The sequence below is a fragment of the Myotis brandtii genome, unplaced genomic scaffold, assembly GCF_000412655.1.
Source record: "Myotis brandtii unplaced genomic scaffold, ASM41265v1 scaffold643, whole genome shotgun sequence".
Classification (NCBI taxonomy): Eukaryota; Metazoa; Chordata; class Mammalia; order Chiroptera; family Vespertilionidae; genus Myotis; species Myotis brandtii.
In genome coordinates this window covers 449,272-467,726 of record NW_005370478.1, presented here as the reverse complement: position 1 = coordinate 467,726, position 18,455 = coordinate 449,272, and the positions used below count along the sequence as shown (strand labels likewise).

Below are 18,455 nucleotides of genomic sequence, written 5' to 3'. Positions count from 1 at the left end.
TCCAACTCTAAGTGAACTATTTTCTTTTCTTTAAAAAAAATTTTTTTATTGTTATTACAGAAACCTCCCATTTTCTCCCCCTTTACCCCCCTCCTCCCAGTCAACTATTTTCATACAGGGCAGTAAAAATGTTCTCTCCTCTCCTCTTTCACTTCTAATCAAGATTATACTGCTTGAACACATAGAGGGTATAAACAGGTGATGGGGGGGAAAAAGGAGATTATATTGCTTGACTACCCATGTGACTCACCAATTCTTCTTCCACAATAACCAAACACCAACTCCTCTCAATTCATGCAAACATTCATTTTGTAAAAACTGCTGACAGTTCTCGTCTGCTACTATCTCCTTTCCTGTTCTTTGTCCTTGCAAGTTTACGCCTTTAAAATGCCATGACTATTATTTTAGCAAGCCTTCAGGAAGGAGTAGTTTAAATGGGTGTACAACCTGCTAGATTTAGCCAGAATGTAAATACATTCTACCATGAATTTCAATATTACTAATTTCTTTAAGGAAAAGGCTCATTATCATCACTATTATCTCAACTCTAAGATGCTCATTTTTTCATAGTTTATCATCTCTAAAATTGGGATGTATCTTACAATCAATGATGTGTCAGTTTAATTGGTAGCTCTTTTCTCTTTCTTAGCAGCACATGAAATAATAGCGCATCTTACAATCGATGGCATCTTGGAATTGATGAAATACCCACCATCAAAATATGATATAAAAAATAACTAAAACTAAGAGGAAAAAGTTAATATTACTTTCTAAATGGCACAAATGTTTGCCTAGTTAAGCAAAAAATCATTTGAATCCTTGTGCCCTGTTGCAAATGTAAAATAGTGTATGTAGCTGCTATGGAAAACAGTATGGCAGTTACTTAAAAATTATAAATAGAATTATCATAAAATCCAGTAATCTCAATCTGGTCATATTAAAAGCAGGATTTTGAAAAGATTATTTAGCCCTAACCAGTTTGGCTCAGTGGATAGAGCGTCAGCCTGGGGACTCAAGGGTCCCAGGTTTGATTTGGTTGAGGGCACATCCCCAGTGGGGAGTGTGCAGGAGGCAGCTGATCGATGTTTCTCTCTCATCGATGTTTCTGACTCTCTATCCCTCTCCCTTCCTCTCTGTAAAAAATCAATAAAACATATTTTAAAAGAAAGAAAAGATTATTTACACACCCATGTTCATAATCCTCCTATATAATAAAAGGCTAATATGCAAATAGACCAAACGGTGGAACAACCGAACAACCGGTAACTATGATGTATGCTGACCACCAGGGGGCGTGTACGGAACATTGTGGGTGTCGGCCACGGTGGGATGGTGGCAGTGAGCGGGGGCACCAGACCAAGGCGAGGCACTGGGTGCTGTCATCAGGGCAAGCCTAGGATGGTTACTGAAAATTCTTTGCTCCCGTGCACCACAGTCCTGCCGGGTGCTCGCAACCTTTGCTGGCACCCGCACCCACTGCCGGCGCCGGCCCTGCTCACACCCGCTGCTGGCCCCTGGCGCCGGCCCCTATCACTTGGCACTGTCAGCGGGTGCGAGTGGCAGCTGCTGGCCCTGATCGCACCTGAGGGTTTCTCTATCTCCCCCTGCTCCTGAGGGGTGATCAGGGCAGCAGCCAACTGCTTGCACTGGCTGACAGCACCAGCCCCAATTGCACTGCGCTGTCAGTGGGTGTGAGCAGGGCTGGCGCAGTCAGCACGTGGGAGCGGCAGCGGCAGGAGCAGGGCTGCCGGCAGACAGGTGACTGGGGCCACGGTGGGAGCAGGGCTGCCGGCAGACAGGAGACTGGGGCCACGGTGGGAAGGGCCAGGCGGGGGTGCAGAGGATGGGCTGAGACCTGTCCCTGTGCCCACCGCAGCCTCGCGGCCCACAGTTCCTTTTAAGGTGCACGAATTTGTGCAGTGGGCCCCTAGTAGTATTCGTAATAGCCAAGTGATGGGGAAAAGAACCAATGTCCATCCATAGATGACTAGATAAGTAAAATGAGACATATACATACAATGAAACATTTTGCCTTAAAAAGGAAGGAAATCCTGTCCACTGTTATAACATCAATGAGACATTATGCTAAGTGAAATAAGCCAGTCATAAAAAGATAAATACTGTATGATTCCACTTACATGATCAGGAAACAGATCTTAGCAAAGCTATGCTAAGATTATGCCCTATGTAGAGCCTACACTTGAACAAGATATTCTGACTCCTAGCTAATGTTCTCATTGCAACAATACAGGGCTCTGCTATAAATTCATTATTTGTAGAGTCGTAATAATATAAACACTGAATACTGATTTAATCAATATTATAATATGCCTATATCAGGAAGATAGGAGAGATGAAAAGGTACAGATATTAGTAAGAAAGGAGAACAAAATGGAGCTAGAGTCTCATTTTTTAGTGGGAAATGAAGAGATACTGTCTGAATTTGAAAAACCAAGTAGGAGCAACATAACCAAGTTATAAAAGCAACATGGACGTAAATATGAAAGAAAAAAAACAAAGCTAAAGGAGGTGAAAGTGATTGTCTTTGTGGGGAGATGCAGATAAGTAGGGGCAACTAATATTTTTCATAATAACCTGTGTAGAACTACATGATGCTTTAAACTCTATGAATATGCTTTAAACTCTGTGAATGTGCAATTTTGATAGAAATTATTTTAAAAGGTACATAGCCATAATGCTCATTTTCTGTTGTTTAAATAAATATATTTTAAACTCCAGGATATCTTCACTTCTTAAGCTTATTTATATTTTGTGAAATGGGATAGCACATTTTACAAATTTAACTAAGATTCAGGAGGCAAAGCAGGTTACCCAAGGATTCACACTGAATTGGCAAATTACCCACTGCATACAAACAGAAAAAAAAAAATCAGGCCTTTCTAGGAAGACCAATCCACCTACCTGATGAAAGAAGTAGGTAACAGCAAGGTCATTGTCATTTAAGAGGATTTCTTCTTCTGTTGTAAAAAGCCACTTTCGAATGGTCAGGCAGGTGCCTGGCACAGCTGATGTGTAATTCTGGACATAGAGTTTATGAGGAAATTCATTAGGTGCCAGCTTACGTACTAAAGAGAAGACAAAACAAAGAAAGCTAGAGTGAAAAGATATATAAGGAATTTCCCTAGTGTAAACTGTAGATAAAATATAAACAGCCAGATAAAGAACGGCAGATTATCATTAACCAGAACCCTGGCTTAGATCCGTTACGGAGCACTTCCTCAGGACTGACCATCTGTCTAGCCAAATCTATCCCTGGGAGCTATGACTATGGCCAGTCGGGCTCAAACTGACTGACTTCTATCACCTGAATGACACACTATCCAGTTAACATGCCGACTCTGCAGACAGCATCGACTACAAAGTCTATTAAAATATCTGATCCATCATCTAGTAAGTTACAGTGATGTCCAGGGAACATCTTTAAAGCAAGCCTCTCCGCTTACCCAGCTATGGTGCTTTCAGAGTCTCTGCTGTGGTAATTCTCAATGAACTGCTTTCATTGTTAGAGTTGAAAGGCTCTCCCCACCCCACCCCCAACTCTAAGACACTCATCCAGTGAAAAGTGTCTTCTGAATACTGTTACTTCCTCTTTATAATAAAGCACAAGCAGGATAAAACTCTACCACTTTTAATTTCTATATTGATTTTCTTTGAAAAGACAGTTTTCTTCTTTTGATTGATGGCTACTTGGCTTTCTAACACTGCAAAAGATAGATTTAATATTTGCTCTTTTATTTATTAACTAAAGTTTAGAAAAGAAGAAGAATATTAAAATCCAAGTGTCCTGGTTCCCTGGCAATCCTTTGTTTTTGCTTTTAAAAAACAAGCAAGAATTTAGTGACCGCAGCAAAAACATACTTAGGACAGGGAAACAAGGACCATTGGTCCCCTGGCTGCAGTCTCATGGGTCCCTTAGAGGTTAGGGGACACGTGCCTGGGAGGGGAAGGAGAGGGGAAAGTGGAATGGCATGGGCGTGCTCCCTGGAGGGAGAGTGCCCCTAGCAATCCTTTGTAACATTGCTATCTCCTAGTTAGACTATAGGGAGTTGGCAAAATAAAGAATAGGAACATTATTCTACATTGACCTGGGACAGTAGGCGAACCCAAGCCTAACAACTCCCCCCTTTTCTGAGATGAGGAAGATCTGATTAATTAATATTATGTCATTTCTGGCGCGCGGGTGTGTGTGTGTGTGTGTGTGTGTGTGTGTGTGTGTGTGTTCGGTGTGGAAAAGACCCAAAAACTGTAGGAAATAATTAGGAACTCTATATCATTCAGGGCAAGCACTCAGACTTCCTCCCCTTTGTGGTTTCAATGGAACCAGTGTGACCAACATCCCTAGCTTTTATAAAATAATATATAAGGCAAGCTTCCTGTCATGATATAATAAAATGCCCTAGGAAGAGGATATCTATTTACAAAGAAACTTAAAAGATCTGCATTAAAGCAATGGCTTTTAAGCAATTTATCTCTTTCTTAACTCCTGAAAACAAAAAACTAATCTTAAAAATCTACAAAAAACACAAAGCACACTAAAACAAATTGTTGCTAAATAGAACCACCCCTTTCTTTAAGGCTGTTTCATTAGAATGTATTATTTTTGAACCTCTGATTTCAAAGAACCTCATGAAAGTATCCCACTTCAACCCTCAGTGCAAGTAACTTATACTTACAAAGGAGGAAAAGGATCAACAGTGACCAGATATCCTTTGACTTGGACTTAATGGGATTTGCCTGGTCTGCTTGTTGGATCCGTCCTAATAAATAGAATCTCCCCTGGTCTGCAAGCTCATCTCTAGGCAAATAGTTTCAGTCTGACAGCTTCTGGGAGCTTCAGTCTGACAGTATTAGAATAAAATACCCCCAAACAAAACTTCATATTAGCCACAGGCACTTACCAAAGGAATGATTGATCACTTCAAATAAGGCAAAGTAATTCACTGTTGTACTGTCCATGCCAACCTTTGCTGCAATAGCCTAAAGTATAAACAGGATAGATTAGTTTCAAGAAAACTAAATCAGCCAGACTGGCATGGCTCAGTGGTTGAGCATTGACCTATGAGCCAGGAGGTCACAGTTCAATTCCCAGTCAGGGCACATGCCTGGGGTTGTGGGCTTGATCCCCAATGTAGGGAGTGCAGGAAGCAGCCAATCAATGATTCTCTCTCATCATTGATGTTTCTATCTCTCTCCCTCTCCCTTCCTCTCTGAAATTAATAAAAATATATTTAAAGGAAAAAAAAGAATACTTGAGCAGACATGAAGGAGCTTCCACTGGTCAAAGATGGAACAATTTGAGTATCACAAAAACAATACATGCTATTGATTAAATCATGCTGAGTACCTAAAAACCCACACAATACTAAAAAAATAAAATAACCTCATTGGACATCAGTGGAATCAACTAAGGCACCAATTCTTTACTCTGAAAATTGGCAGTAAAAGGAAAGAAATATTTACCCCTTCCTTACCAAAAACTGTACTTCAGGATAACTAAATACCCAGAGCTGATAAGAAAAAGTTCTTTACATAATAAGTCTACTTCAGCGGTTCTCAACCTGTGGGTCGCGACCCCTTTGGCGGTCGAACAACCCTTTCACAGGGGTCGCCTAAGACCATCCTGCAAATCAGATATTTACATTACAATTCATAACAGTAGCAACATTACAGTTATGAAGTAGCAACGAAAATAATTTTATGGTTGGGTCACAACATGAGGAACTGTATTTAAAGGGCCAGAAGGTTGAGAACCACTGGTCTAGTTAATAAATGTGAAGATATGAGAGAATTAGAAAATCAACACTTTACAATCCTTAATGAAACCACAGATTAAGGGAACAATCATCAGTGATACACTCATTTGAGAAAAGATCAATGGAGAACTTTACAATGGAGAGATCAGATATTGTATCCCTCCTGGTGAGAAGCAGTATGAAGAATACAGCACTGATTATGAAGTATTCTTATCAAAATAGCTGAACCTGAATCTAATCAAGCCTCCAGAGAAAACTTCCATCTATAAAAAATATAAGGAGAGAGCAAGACATACTACATGACACAAATATATAAAAGAAACAAACAGGTAAACTCAGAAAGTGGGACATTCCACAGGACACAGACCCAATTTCTGCAATTACACAAGGACATGGAAAAAAAAGTTGGAGAAGGGAGGAGAGACTGCTCTATTTTAAAACAAACATAAAAATCAAATGTGATCTAAAGACCTATTTAGATCCAGATTTTAACCAACCAACTATAAAAAACAATTGTTCGATAATTGGGAAAATTTGATGTTGATTTGTTATTAGTTAATATCAAGGAAATATTGTTAATTTTTTAGGTTTGATAATGGCTTTGTGGTTATGTAGGAAGAATATCCATATTTTATAGAGATGTATACTAAAATACACACAGGTCCAATAACATGAAATTTGGTTGAAAATATTCAAAAAAAGGGGGGGAAAGGATATATAGTGCACATGTGGAAGAATCTTGATGACTACTGAGTGATGAACAGATGCAGGTTCATTGTCTTATTCTGTTTTCATGTACGTTATTAAGTATTTTTACAATTAAAAGGGGCGAGGGGACTAATCAGAACCACTACTACCTGGGATACCTTTCTTTCAAGGAGGACAAAGTAATTTCATATTAACAATAATAACATCAACAACAGTAGCTAACATTTAATAAACTTATGTGGTAGATACTCCAATCACTTTATATGAATTAACTTATTTAATCCATCTTCCTTAGCTTTGAAACATGCAATGTCAAGTCTACTTGCTCAAGTTTACTTTACCTGATATACTTGGTCTGTAGTACTGTTCTTTTTAACCCTGACTGTAACTGTTGTTCCATCTGGTAATGCTACTCTCAGCTCTACGTCAGACACACCATTGTAGTTCTGGGGAGAAAGACACAGAAAAAGAATTTATGACCCAGTATATCCTCATTCTCTTTGTAACATGCAAGCTAAACAACAACTTAACATGTGATAGAGAGAAAATGAGTTCCAATGAAAAGGGGAGAAAAGACACCTTATAAATCAATACATTTACAAGCCATTAAGCTGACTTTAGAGTGCAGCAGCAGTTAACCTTTAAGATGAACAGGGAGAAAAGAAATATGTTGAAGTCATGTTCACATTTTAATACAGAAAACTCGCGTGAAACAGACTAGGTCAAACACAGGTGAGGTTTTTTGCTTATTTTCAAACATTCAGAACTCACAAATAAGAAGACAACTGAAAGCTATAGTTTCAACCAATATTCTCTGGTTTTATATGGTTAGGCATGTTAGTTTGGCTCAAGAAGTACCATAAATTCCTTTCTGAATCCTGAAATAATCATGACACCTTTGAAAGGAAATGGATGAAACTCAGGAATCTGAGTTAGTCTGATGCCCAATTTTCTTCTAGCAAAGAGTAAACAATACTTATTCTCCTTAGTTCCAAAGAAATCATTCACTCTCACTGGTTTTGATGATTAACACATTCCTTAACAGATTTCTGACCTTGTCATCTTTATTAGAGAAACAACTGTGTAAGAACAAGTCCATCTTCATTTACCATTAAAAAAAATAAGTACTATTTATTGCCTAAAACCATCCTAAACATTACTTTGTATTACATATTCATTCTTCTATCAGTTAATATTTATTAAGCACCTACAATAATGCCTGACACTGTGATAAGTCACTGGGAATATAAAGATGATCAAGATTTAGCTCTTGTTCTGGAGTTCTCATGTATAGCATGGTGACCACAGTTAGCAATACTGTATTGTATACTGAAATTCGCTAAAATCTGTACATCTTAAGTGCTCTCACCAAAAAAGGAAGAAAGGAGCAACGAGGTGATAAATACGTTAATTACTTTGATTATGGTCATCATCACAATGTACACATACATCAAAACATCAAGTTGTATACCTCAACTATATACAATTCCTATTTGTCAATTATGCCTCAATAAAGCTAAAAACCGATTTAACTCTTACCTACAGGTAGCTCACACTAAAAATATAAAGTAACAGTCTGAGCATATATATAAAAATTAGAGAATGAGAGATGCCAACAACATGATAATTTGTACTGACTGCAAGAGTTCTTGGTGGAATGAAAAATCAATGATTTGAGTAACAGGGAAAGCTTCCAAGAGAAGGTGGACCTAGCACTAGCTCTTGGAGGATAAGCAGGACACACAGAAAAAGATTGAAAAATAGGCATTTTCCATAGTCGACATCTTTAATTTGTTTCTCCCACAATGAGCCACGAGGTAAACAGTCACTGTAGGAGTAGTCACTTACCTCGTCCGATTCGGACAGGAATTCCTGCATGATGTCACTCTCACCAATGACTCGTATTGAGCACACTGCAGAAAACAAAGATAGACTTTGCCATGAGGCTCTAAAATCAAGAATATAAAGTCAAGTACATATCAAGGTTTAAGTGTGGATCATTAGTACCAGGCAATGCTGAGGTAGTAGTATGTCATCCCTAACATATGATACTTTAAGACACAAGAAACATTCATATCAATATGAACTAGGACAGAGAAGTAACAGAATGTACAAAAATGTAGCTTGCTAAAAATATTAAACAGCCAAAGGAAGTCACCCAAAAAAAAAGGGAAATAAAAGTTCAGTAAATCTAACTTCGTAGTCTTGTGTGAACTATTAACAAGCTAGACAGCAGAGCAAGGCTAAGGTCAGTTAGAAATAAACCAAACACAAAACTGAAATACAAAAGGAAAGATATCTACTTGGCCTAGGAACAGGCTAGCTAGAGAATCATCAACATTTAAAGCCATTTTGGGGGAAATGAGTAGGTAATTAATTAAGTATTAAGCTGAGCACATCTTGTCACCTCACTAATTTGAGCTTCAAAACAACAACAAAAAGAAAGGAGGAAGGAAAAAGGAACGCAGGCAGGTGGACAGCTAATCGTCTAAATCCAAGGAAGTTAATTTCCTGACACTCTCACGAGGATGGCAAATGACACTGATGATTTTACTTCATTTTATTTTTAAAAAATTGTACCATTTCTCATTTCCCAAGGGCTGTGTTTAGAGGCCATTCCATGCCAGAAAAAAAGCTAAAAACAAATGAGGAGGTTTCACTACTTCTATGGTGAAAGTAATTTTTCTTCAGGGATAAAGCTCTCTACCAAAGTTAAAAAAAAAATTTCAACTAGGTCAATTAGTTCTTACTCAAGGACACAAGGGCACAGGATTACGAAAATACCACGTAAGACCATTATTCTATTAAATTTGTATTTTAAAGAAAAGCCCGTTGCTTAGCCAGCAAAGTATGCTAACTCTATAATGTAGTGAAGCAACAAAATGAGCTATTTTGGGGGGAGATCTGTGTCCTTTTCCCCAACTTTCTAGATAAGCAAATGCTTTAGTATCTACATCCACAAACTCCTCATGTACTGTTTAGAAGTCCTAAGATAACAAATAAGTTTCAATACTTCTACCCATAACCTGCTTAGGACAAGGGGACTTTAGGTTATCTACAACTCAGCCAACCTATCTCTGGACACATGCAAGAGGAATGTGGAGTTTTCAAGGAGGATATGCCAGTGATACTCCCACTTAGCTCCCAAATCAATTCAGCATGCTGTTGAGTCACTTTGTATGTGTTTGCTGGCAAATAATATAACCCTATAAATAGAGGTCCTAATCACAACTAATTATGCATTTTTTTCTGTTATGTGCTCATTGAGTCAATAGAATAGGCTATTAATCGCTGTACTAGACATTCAGTCTTGGCTTCAAAGCTCAGATCATCCAACACCTATAGTCAGAAACTTGACTTACTTTCATTACTGCATTTCATGGAACTTAGCTATGCAGTTTAAGAGCTGCAACATATACCGAGACCCTGTATCTACTCAAGACAGTAGAGTTTAACAGGCCAGCTTACCTTTTTCTAGATATTCTTCCAACCCTCGTCGTCGGGCATCTAATTGCTGTTCTGATAAAGAGAATGGCCACTTCCCTGGAAGTCGGGGAAATGTAAAGTTGGCAAACTCTCTCTTCAGGTTTTGGTGTAGGATGGCAAACTCCCGGTACCGCTTAGAACACAGCTGCCTCCCTGCCATGTAAACATTGTATACCTGGCAAGGAGAAGAACAAAAAACAGCCTATATAATACAACTTAAATCACAGAACCATCAACAGTCAGGCTCAGATTGATATTGTTGAGGTATGCATCTAACAGAGAATATGTTCAAGATCACTGTAAAATTAAGACTTATTTTTAATAAATATGCCAGAAATTATATGTATAAAAGAGGACTACTCCCTTCAAAGGGACCATGATCTTATTTTTGCTATTAAAATTACATCCAACACACTGTTTTAAATATCTTCAATGGTAATTATCAGCTTTAAGGGTAGATTTTATTTTCAGAAAGTTAAAAGTCATTCGCAGCAAACGTGGTAAATACTGTAAATGAACAAGTACGCAAACTGTTCTTGTTAATCGTCAAGTATGCAACTGATATTTGTGTGTGGCCCAAACTTCCAAAGAAAAGGGCCCTAGCTGGTTTGGCTCAGTGGATAGAGCATCGGCCAGTGGACTGAAGGGTCCCAGTATCAATTCCGGTCAAGGGAACATGCCCAGATTGGGGGCTTGATCCCCAGTGGGGGCATGCAGGAGGCAGCCGATCAATGATTCTCATCATTAATGTCTCTCTCTCTCTCCTTCCCTCTCTGAAATCAATAAAAATATTTTTTTTAAAAAAAGGCTAACGATGATGTAAGCAATAGTGGTGTTGTGTTTTTTTTGTTATCAAATAGATTTTTTCAAAAATTTCTTTCCTGAAGAAAAATACCTAGTTTTGATCCTCTGCCTTCCATCATTAAAACAGGGTTAACGAGAAATTAAAGAATAAGTGTACTCTAAGGACCTCCTCGTAATAATAAAGTTATAATCCTCATAAAGAAATGAGTACAGATTTTTGTCTATTGCTAAAAGGCATGCCAAGTTTCTAGAACAAGACATCTGACACATAGCAGGCACTCAGCAAATATTTCATAAAGAAATGAATGCATGCATGTGCAATTCTTGAATATGTGTCCTTATAAAGGAAAGTGGTGGGATGTGTAATCAAAATTCATCAAATAATCCAAGTTACTTTGTATTCTTAGAACTTATAAAATAATGCAGAGATAGGAATTTTAGTCCCAAATCACATTACAGCTTAGCAAAAGTCATTCAGAATTTTGAATGTATACAAAACAGGTCATCTATTCATGTAATCAAGAGTTAATCACTGAGCCCTGACGGTGTTGATTAGTGTCGCCCTGTGCACCAGGTATGTGCTCTTCACTGGTTCAATTCCCAGTGAAGAGCACATACCTGGGTTACAGGTTATATCCCTGGTCCTAATCAGGGACACATGTGGGAGGCAACCAATTGATATGTCTCTTTCACATGGATGTTCCTCTCCCCCCCCCTTTTTTTCCTCTCCCTCCCTCCCACACACTCTCTCTAAAAAATCAATGGAAAAGGTATCCTCTGATGAGGATTAACAAAACAAACAGAAAAAGAATTAATCACTGAGAATGTATAGCCTAAGCCTTTCCTTCAAGTTCAAGAAGAACCTTTTCCATGTTTCTGTGATTTAGGAAGCATGAATTAAATGCAAAAATAAAATAATTTATTCATTCACACCCCCCCCCAACTCTCCCCCTATGATACCTCCCCAATTAAAAGCAAAGCCTCTAATCACTATCAAATAGCATGCAGGAATGTGTATGATCCTAATCAATGTGTTTTCTTCCTGTGATTATCACTCAAATTTGTAACTGATTGTAATGAATCCTACATATTACCAAGTATTGTCATCACAGCTCTCTAAAGTACAATGCATTCTGCTCGTGCAGCCCACTGGAATCCTCCTCACTTCACCCTGCACTTTAAGTGCCGCTGAGGAGTGAGTGGCATAAGTTCGGTCTAAGAAGGCTGGGCAGTTTCAGGGTTTCTCAGTGAGTTGCTTTGGGATAGGGCAGGGGTGGGCAAACTTTTTGACTTGAGGGCCACAATGGGTTCTTAAACTGGACCGGAGGGCCGGAACAAAAGCATGGATGGAGTGTTTGTGTGAACTAATATAAATTCAAAGTAAACATCATTACATAAAAGGGTACGGTCTTTTTTTTTTTTTTTTTAGTTTTTTTCATTTCAAACGGGCCGGATCCGGCCTACGGGCCGTAGTTTGCCCACGGCTGGGATAGGGCCATGCCCCACACTTTCCAGGGAACCTCACAGGAGAGCCAATAGAAATACCACCTTTCCCCAATCTCTAGCAGACCCAATCTCTGAGCTTCATAGGCTCCACCTGCCTGAGTACTAGGGGCTACACCCTGCTGAGGTCAGAGAAAATCTGGAACAGACTCAGACCTGTGGCTCCAGGGCAAGGAAAAATACCATCTTCCCATAAGTCTGATCGTCACTCCCCATCATGTGAAATCAGTAACTCCATCCTGATTATTCCAGAGGCTCTTTCCGGGACTAGCCTTTTCAGTGTCTAAGCCTGGCAGATGGCCAGCAGGGAGAGACAAGCAGAGACAGAACCTTGGGACATTTGCTGACCTGCCCCTGGGCCCCCTGCTGGTGCAGCCAAGCCCCGCAGAGGCATTCACATACTGTGGATCCCGTGTAGCTGAGGACAAGTTGCCAGGAGGCCAGGAACCTGCAGACCAAATGGCCGACTTTGGACAGCATCAGAGCAGGATCCAACACACTTCACTTTTTTTTTTTTTTGCTATTTCTCTTCCTTTTTTTCCTTAATATTTCATATTTCTCTCTTTCCTTTTCTAATTCTGTTTTCTTCCCTTTTTGTTTTTTAGAATTTCCCTCTGGTTTTCTTTTCCTAATCTTTTCTTCCTTTTTTTTCTTCTTTCCCTTCATATATTTTCTTATCTTATTCTTTTTTCTTTTGACTTTTATTGTATTTTTTTTTCTTTTCTTATTCTTTTTGTTGCTGCTGTTGGTTTATTGTTTTTGTCTGTCTGTTTTTTTTTGGCTTGGCCTTGTCTTGTTATATTCTGTCAGTACCTGCACAACAAACTGCATGATGTGGTCAGAGTTGAGCCTCACAGTAAGTCTTAGGGTTGATCCCACACAAAAATGGGCCAACAGCAATTAAGACCCAATTACAACAGGAGGGCCCACTAAATCCAGACAAGGGACATTCCTAGAGCATCCAGCTCAGGAAATCAAGAAGACTGTGCTACTGGGTCCCGTAGGACACTTATTACATAAGGACACCCCACAAAGACTAGGAGGCACAGCATTTCTATCTAATACATAGAAACAAACCCAAAGAGACAGCAAAAATTGGGAGACAAAGAAACAACCCCCAAATGAAAGAAAAGGAGGAATCTACATAAAAAGAGCTAAATGAAATGGAGGGCAAGCAATTTATCAGATACAGAGTTCAAAGTAATGGTTATAAGGATGTTCAAAAAAGTAAGAACTATAAGGAAACTTTAGTGAGAACCACAACAGTATGAAAAGGGAAATAGAAACCATGAATAAGAACCAGTCAGAAATGAAAAATACCATATCTGACATCAAGAATACACTAGAAGGAATTAACAGTAGATTGAATGAAGCACAGGATTGAATCAGTGGGTGTTTAAGTCTACCTTGGGATGCAAAGTAGACTTAAACACCCAATGAGAGCAACAAAAAAGAAACAAAAAGCAGAAGGATAGTTTAAGGGAACTTTGGGACACCATGAAACATAATAACATCCACATCATGGGTGTACAAGAAGGAGAAGAAAGTGAGCAAAGAATAGCAAATACCTCAGTTGTAGGCTTGATTCCCTGGTCCTGGTCAGGACACGTGTAGGAGGCAACCATCGATGTGTCTCTCTCACATCGATGTCTCTCTCTCTCTCTCTTTCTCCCCCCCTCCCCCTTCCATTGTCTCTTTTAAAAAAACCAATGGGAAAAAATATCCTCGGGAGAAGATTAACAAAAAAAAAGAATCATAGACCTAACCATAAGAATGAAAACTATGATGCAGCCACTTTGGAAAACCGTCTGGCATTTCCTCGAAAGGTTAAATGTAAGACTTACCATATGACCCAGCAATTCTACTCCTAAATATATATCTAAGAGAAATAAAAACAGATATCCACACAAAAATATGTACACACAAGCTCATAGCAGAATCATTCATAATGGCCAAAAAGTAGACAACCCAAATGTTCATCATCTGACAAACAGATAAATCAAATGTGGCATATCCATACAATGGAAGTTTATTTGGCTGATACAAAGCTACAACATAGATAAACCTTGAAAACACATCTGATTTCATCTATATGAAATGTCTAGAACAGGCAATTCTATATAGACAAAAAGTAGATTAGCAGTTACCTAGGGCTGGTGGGGATGGGAGGTATGAAGAATGATGGCTAAATGGTATGGAGTTTCTTTTTTAGGTGATAAAAATGTTCTAAAATTGACTGTGGTTATGGTTGCACAACTCTGTGAACATACTAAGAACTACTGAACTGTACAATTAAAATGGGTGAATTTATGATATGTGAATCATACTTCAATAAAGTTATACAAAAACAGAGGTAAAACTATAAAACTTTTATTAAAAAAAAAAAGATTTGTGCCCCTGGGTTAAGCAAACTTCTTCGAATGCAAAAAGCATTATCTATAAATGAAAATAACTTATCAACTGGACAAACTGACAAAATTTAAAATCTATGTTCTTTGAAAGACACTATTAAAAATGAAATAAAAAGGCAAGCCACAGACTGGGTGAAATATTTCACAAAACATCTACCTGCCTGATAAAAGACTTATGTTCAAAATACATAAAGAACTCTTACAACAAAAAATAAGACAACCCAATTTTTCAAATTCCTGGTCAGAGCACATGCCCAGATTGCAGGCTTAATCCCTAGTGGGGGACATGCAGGAGGCAGACAATTAATATTTCTTTCTCTCTCCCCCTCTGCCTTCTCCTGTCTCTAAAATCAATAAAAACATATTTAAAATAAATCTGGGCAAAGGACCTGAATAGACACTTCTCTAAAGAGGACATAGAGCCAATAGACATATGAAAAAATGCTCAACATCATTAATCATAAGAGAGATGCAAATTAAATTACAATGAGATATCACTGCACACCTGCCAGAATGACTATCATCAATAAATCAAACAACAAGTGCTGAGAAGATATGGAGTAAAGGGAACCCTACTGCACTATTGGTGGCAATGCAGACTGGTACAGCTACTGTGGGAAACACTATGGAATTTCCTCAAAAAATTAAAAATGGAACTGCCTTTTGACCCAGTGATCCCATTTCTGGAAATATATACTAAGAATCTCAAAACGCCAATCAGGAAGAATGTATGCACCTCTATGTTCATAACAGTGTTACTTACAACAGCCAAGATCTGGAAACAGTCCAAGTGCCCATCAGTAGATGAGTGGATAAAAAAGCTGTGGAATACAACACAGCTGTAAAAAGGAAGGAACTCACCTTTTGTGACAGATATGGGGATTATAATGCTAAGCAAAATAAGCCAGCCAGAGAAAAACAAATACCATATCTCACTTCTATGTGGAATCTAATGAACAAAATAAAATGACGAACAAAATAGTACCAGAGTCATGGATACATGGTACAGTCTGACAGATGCAAGAAGGGAGGTAGGTGAGGCAGACGTGATGAAAGAAGGTGAAGAGAATAGCCAAAAAACATATATGCATAGCCATGAACACAGACAACAGTGTGGTTAAGGACAGAGAGAGGGGAGGGTGGGGTCTGGGTGGAGGAGGCAAAGAAGGAAAAATGGGAGACATATGTAATAATGTCAACAATAAAAATTTTAAAAATAAAACAATTAGTAATATCCATCTTTTTCTGAAATCTACAGAGGTTCCCAAAGTCTTTGTTAATTCCCAAAAGGATCTCAACATCCAAACTGCTCTACCTTAGAACCTGACCTTGATTTCTACTTCCTATGATTCAAAGTATAGCACTTGTAAAACCCAAAACTCTAAATTTTGTGTGTATGCTTCTGAGAATACATAGACCAGACTGGCATAAAATCCATGTGCTATCATCTCCAGCTAAATTGCAGATTAGTCAAACATTTGATCCTTCTGAACTTTTCTAGCTTCCTTGTTCTTCACATCTCCCCACTAAAGAGAATGTACCATAAATATCTAGTGGTCCATTCCTATACAGGGGACAAATCTCAGTGTCAGAGATTGCAACTTTAGTTAGCAGGTTAGCTTTAAATACATGCAGTCTGTTTATATCTAACAGTATTCATTGCCTTTTTTTTAAATCCTCACCTGAAGATAAATTTTTACTGACTTTTAGAGAGGAAGGGAGAGAGAAAGAGAGAAGCATCAATGTAAGAAACATCTATCGGTTGGCCCCCCTATAAGCCTCGACAGGGGATTGAACCTGCAACCTAGGCATGTGCCCAGACAGGAATCGAACCTGAACTTTTTTATGTATGGGACGACGTTCCAACCAACTGAGCCACTCAGTCAGGGCATTTTTTTACAAAGGCAAATAAAGCATACTGCAACCAAAAGAAAAATTAGGTAGACTGGGCTATCAGTGGCAATTAGGTTTTGAAGAACAAAGGCATTCAGGAAAGGGACTGGCATATGTCACCCAGAATTCAAGATGGGCTTCCTGCATATCTACAACAGCAACAGAATGGAAATGGATAAAATAACTCACATGAATTGCATTCAGAATATAATTAGGACCTTGGGAAAAACCAGAGTTAATCATTCACACAGCTATCTCCAAAGAAAATGAAAAAGAACAAGGTCTGAAGAGAAACAGGGCATTTGTAGGTTCTGAAGTCGACAAACTGAATTACCCAAATATTCTGGAGTACACCACTTTTTAAAATTAATCTTACTCTATAGCTCTACAGAGTCAACAGTGAAAGGTATGGCAACCAATGAAAAACCAAACAAACAAAACTTAAAACTGAAGGGAATGAAATTCAATGATGCTTATGCAGAAATAGGACTCGCCCTGGTTGGGTAGTTCAGTTAGTTAGGGCGTTGTCTCAATACACCAAGATTGTGGGTTCAATCCCCAGTCAGGACACATAAAAGAAGCAAGCAATAAATGCATAAAAAGTGGCATAACAAATTGATATATTGATATTTCTCTCCCTATTACCCTTCCCCTCTCTAAAAATCAATAACTTTTTTAGAAAGTAAAAAAACAAAAAGAACTATAGGATTCTTCATTACTATAGCTCACCCCCTGCACAATAAATCAAGTTTAGTGTCTTTGATTTATGTGTAAACCCACCTTCCTGGTAGGCAAACTGACCTGTTGTAGTCACTTATTCTAGTGCTCTAATATATGTCATAAATGATAAGATTAGGGGAAACAAAAGCTAGATGTTTGAGGGTCGAACTGGGCTGACACTCACCACAAACTTTTCACCATTCTGCTCCACATGTTTGTATGTGGGCACCGATATGGGCACTGCTTGCTTTTCTGTGTAATCATAAAATGATTGTCCCAACGAGTCGTCACTGGGATCTAGGTTATCTGCCTCATGAGGAGGTACAGATAACACTGTCAAGATCAATTCCTTCTCGCCTGCTCGGATCAGGTCCACCACCTGCTTGTGTGTTGCCCCCTCAACATTCACGCCGTTCCTAAGGGGAAAAAGGGAAAAAGACAATCCCATAAACCAGAAGGGTCCAAACACTTTGTATCTCCACCCTCCTGCCCCCATTCCAGTGTCACGCAGAATGAACCATAAAATCAAAAGATTAATGTGGTTCCAGACAAGCTGTTTCTATTTTTATAGATCATAATGTGCTTAAGGCTGGGGGTGGGGGAATGGAAACAGGTGAGAGAACCTACCCTTCCTCTATGCCAGAATCCCACACACAGCTTCAGGAAAACAAATGGGAAGAAGGGGGAAGCTGAGGAGAAAACAAAGCTTTTAAAGCTTGAGAGTCCGATATCCTCGTCCTAACTAATCATGTATATGACACAAAGTGGCTTTTAATAATCCTGCCATTTGAACTGTATTTTGTCCTTTTTAAATATCCTAGAAATTCTGTTGAAAGGAATTTTCCACAAAATGCATTCCCTTAATTTGTAAAGACTCAAAAAGTATGGCTTAAGATAATTCTTTTACATTTATATCTGATTTCCCCCCTTATCTTCAAATTAGTCAACTTTATTTTCCTTTATGACAAGTTTCATTACCTTGGGACTTAAATGGTTTATATCTTCACATACATTAGTTTTTTAAAAGGCAATGCAATAATCCCTCTAAAGTTAAATTATCTGATCTAACTTCTTTTGTTCTCACAATCATTTCTCTTTATCTCTCTTAGAATTCTATCTACTAATTTTCTGCTCTGTGCTAGCTCACTTAAACCCC

General features: G+C 38.5%; 1 protein-coding gene across 1 annotated transcript in view; it reads right to left on the bottom strand.

Annotated features, from left to right (window-relative positions):
• The window catches only part of SNX27 (sorting nexin family member 27), a 33,678-nt gene extending 15,516 nt beyond the window's left edge, over window positions 1–18,162 (bottom strand). The window contains exons 1-6 of the mRNA XM_005880615.2: window positions 17,484–18,162; window positions 9,951–10,143; window positions 8,331–8,395; window positions 6,824–6,928; window positions 4,920–4,998; window positions 2,923–3,086 (exon numbers count right to left, since the gene is read on the bottom strand). Coding sequence (XP_005880677.1) covers window positions 2,923–3,086; window positions 4,920–4,998; window positions 6,824–6,928; window positions 8,331–8,395; window positions 9,951–10,143; window positions 17,484–17,795 — 918 coding nt within the window. The 5' untranslated portion in view covers window positions 17,796–18,162. The remainder of the gene's footprint in view (window positions 1–2,922; window positions 3,087–4,919; window positions 4,999–6,823; window positions 6,929–8,330; window positions 8,396–9,950; window positions 10,144–17,483) is intronic.
• Between the last annotated feature and the right edge of the window lie 293 nt (window positions 18,163–18,455).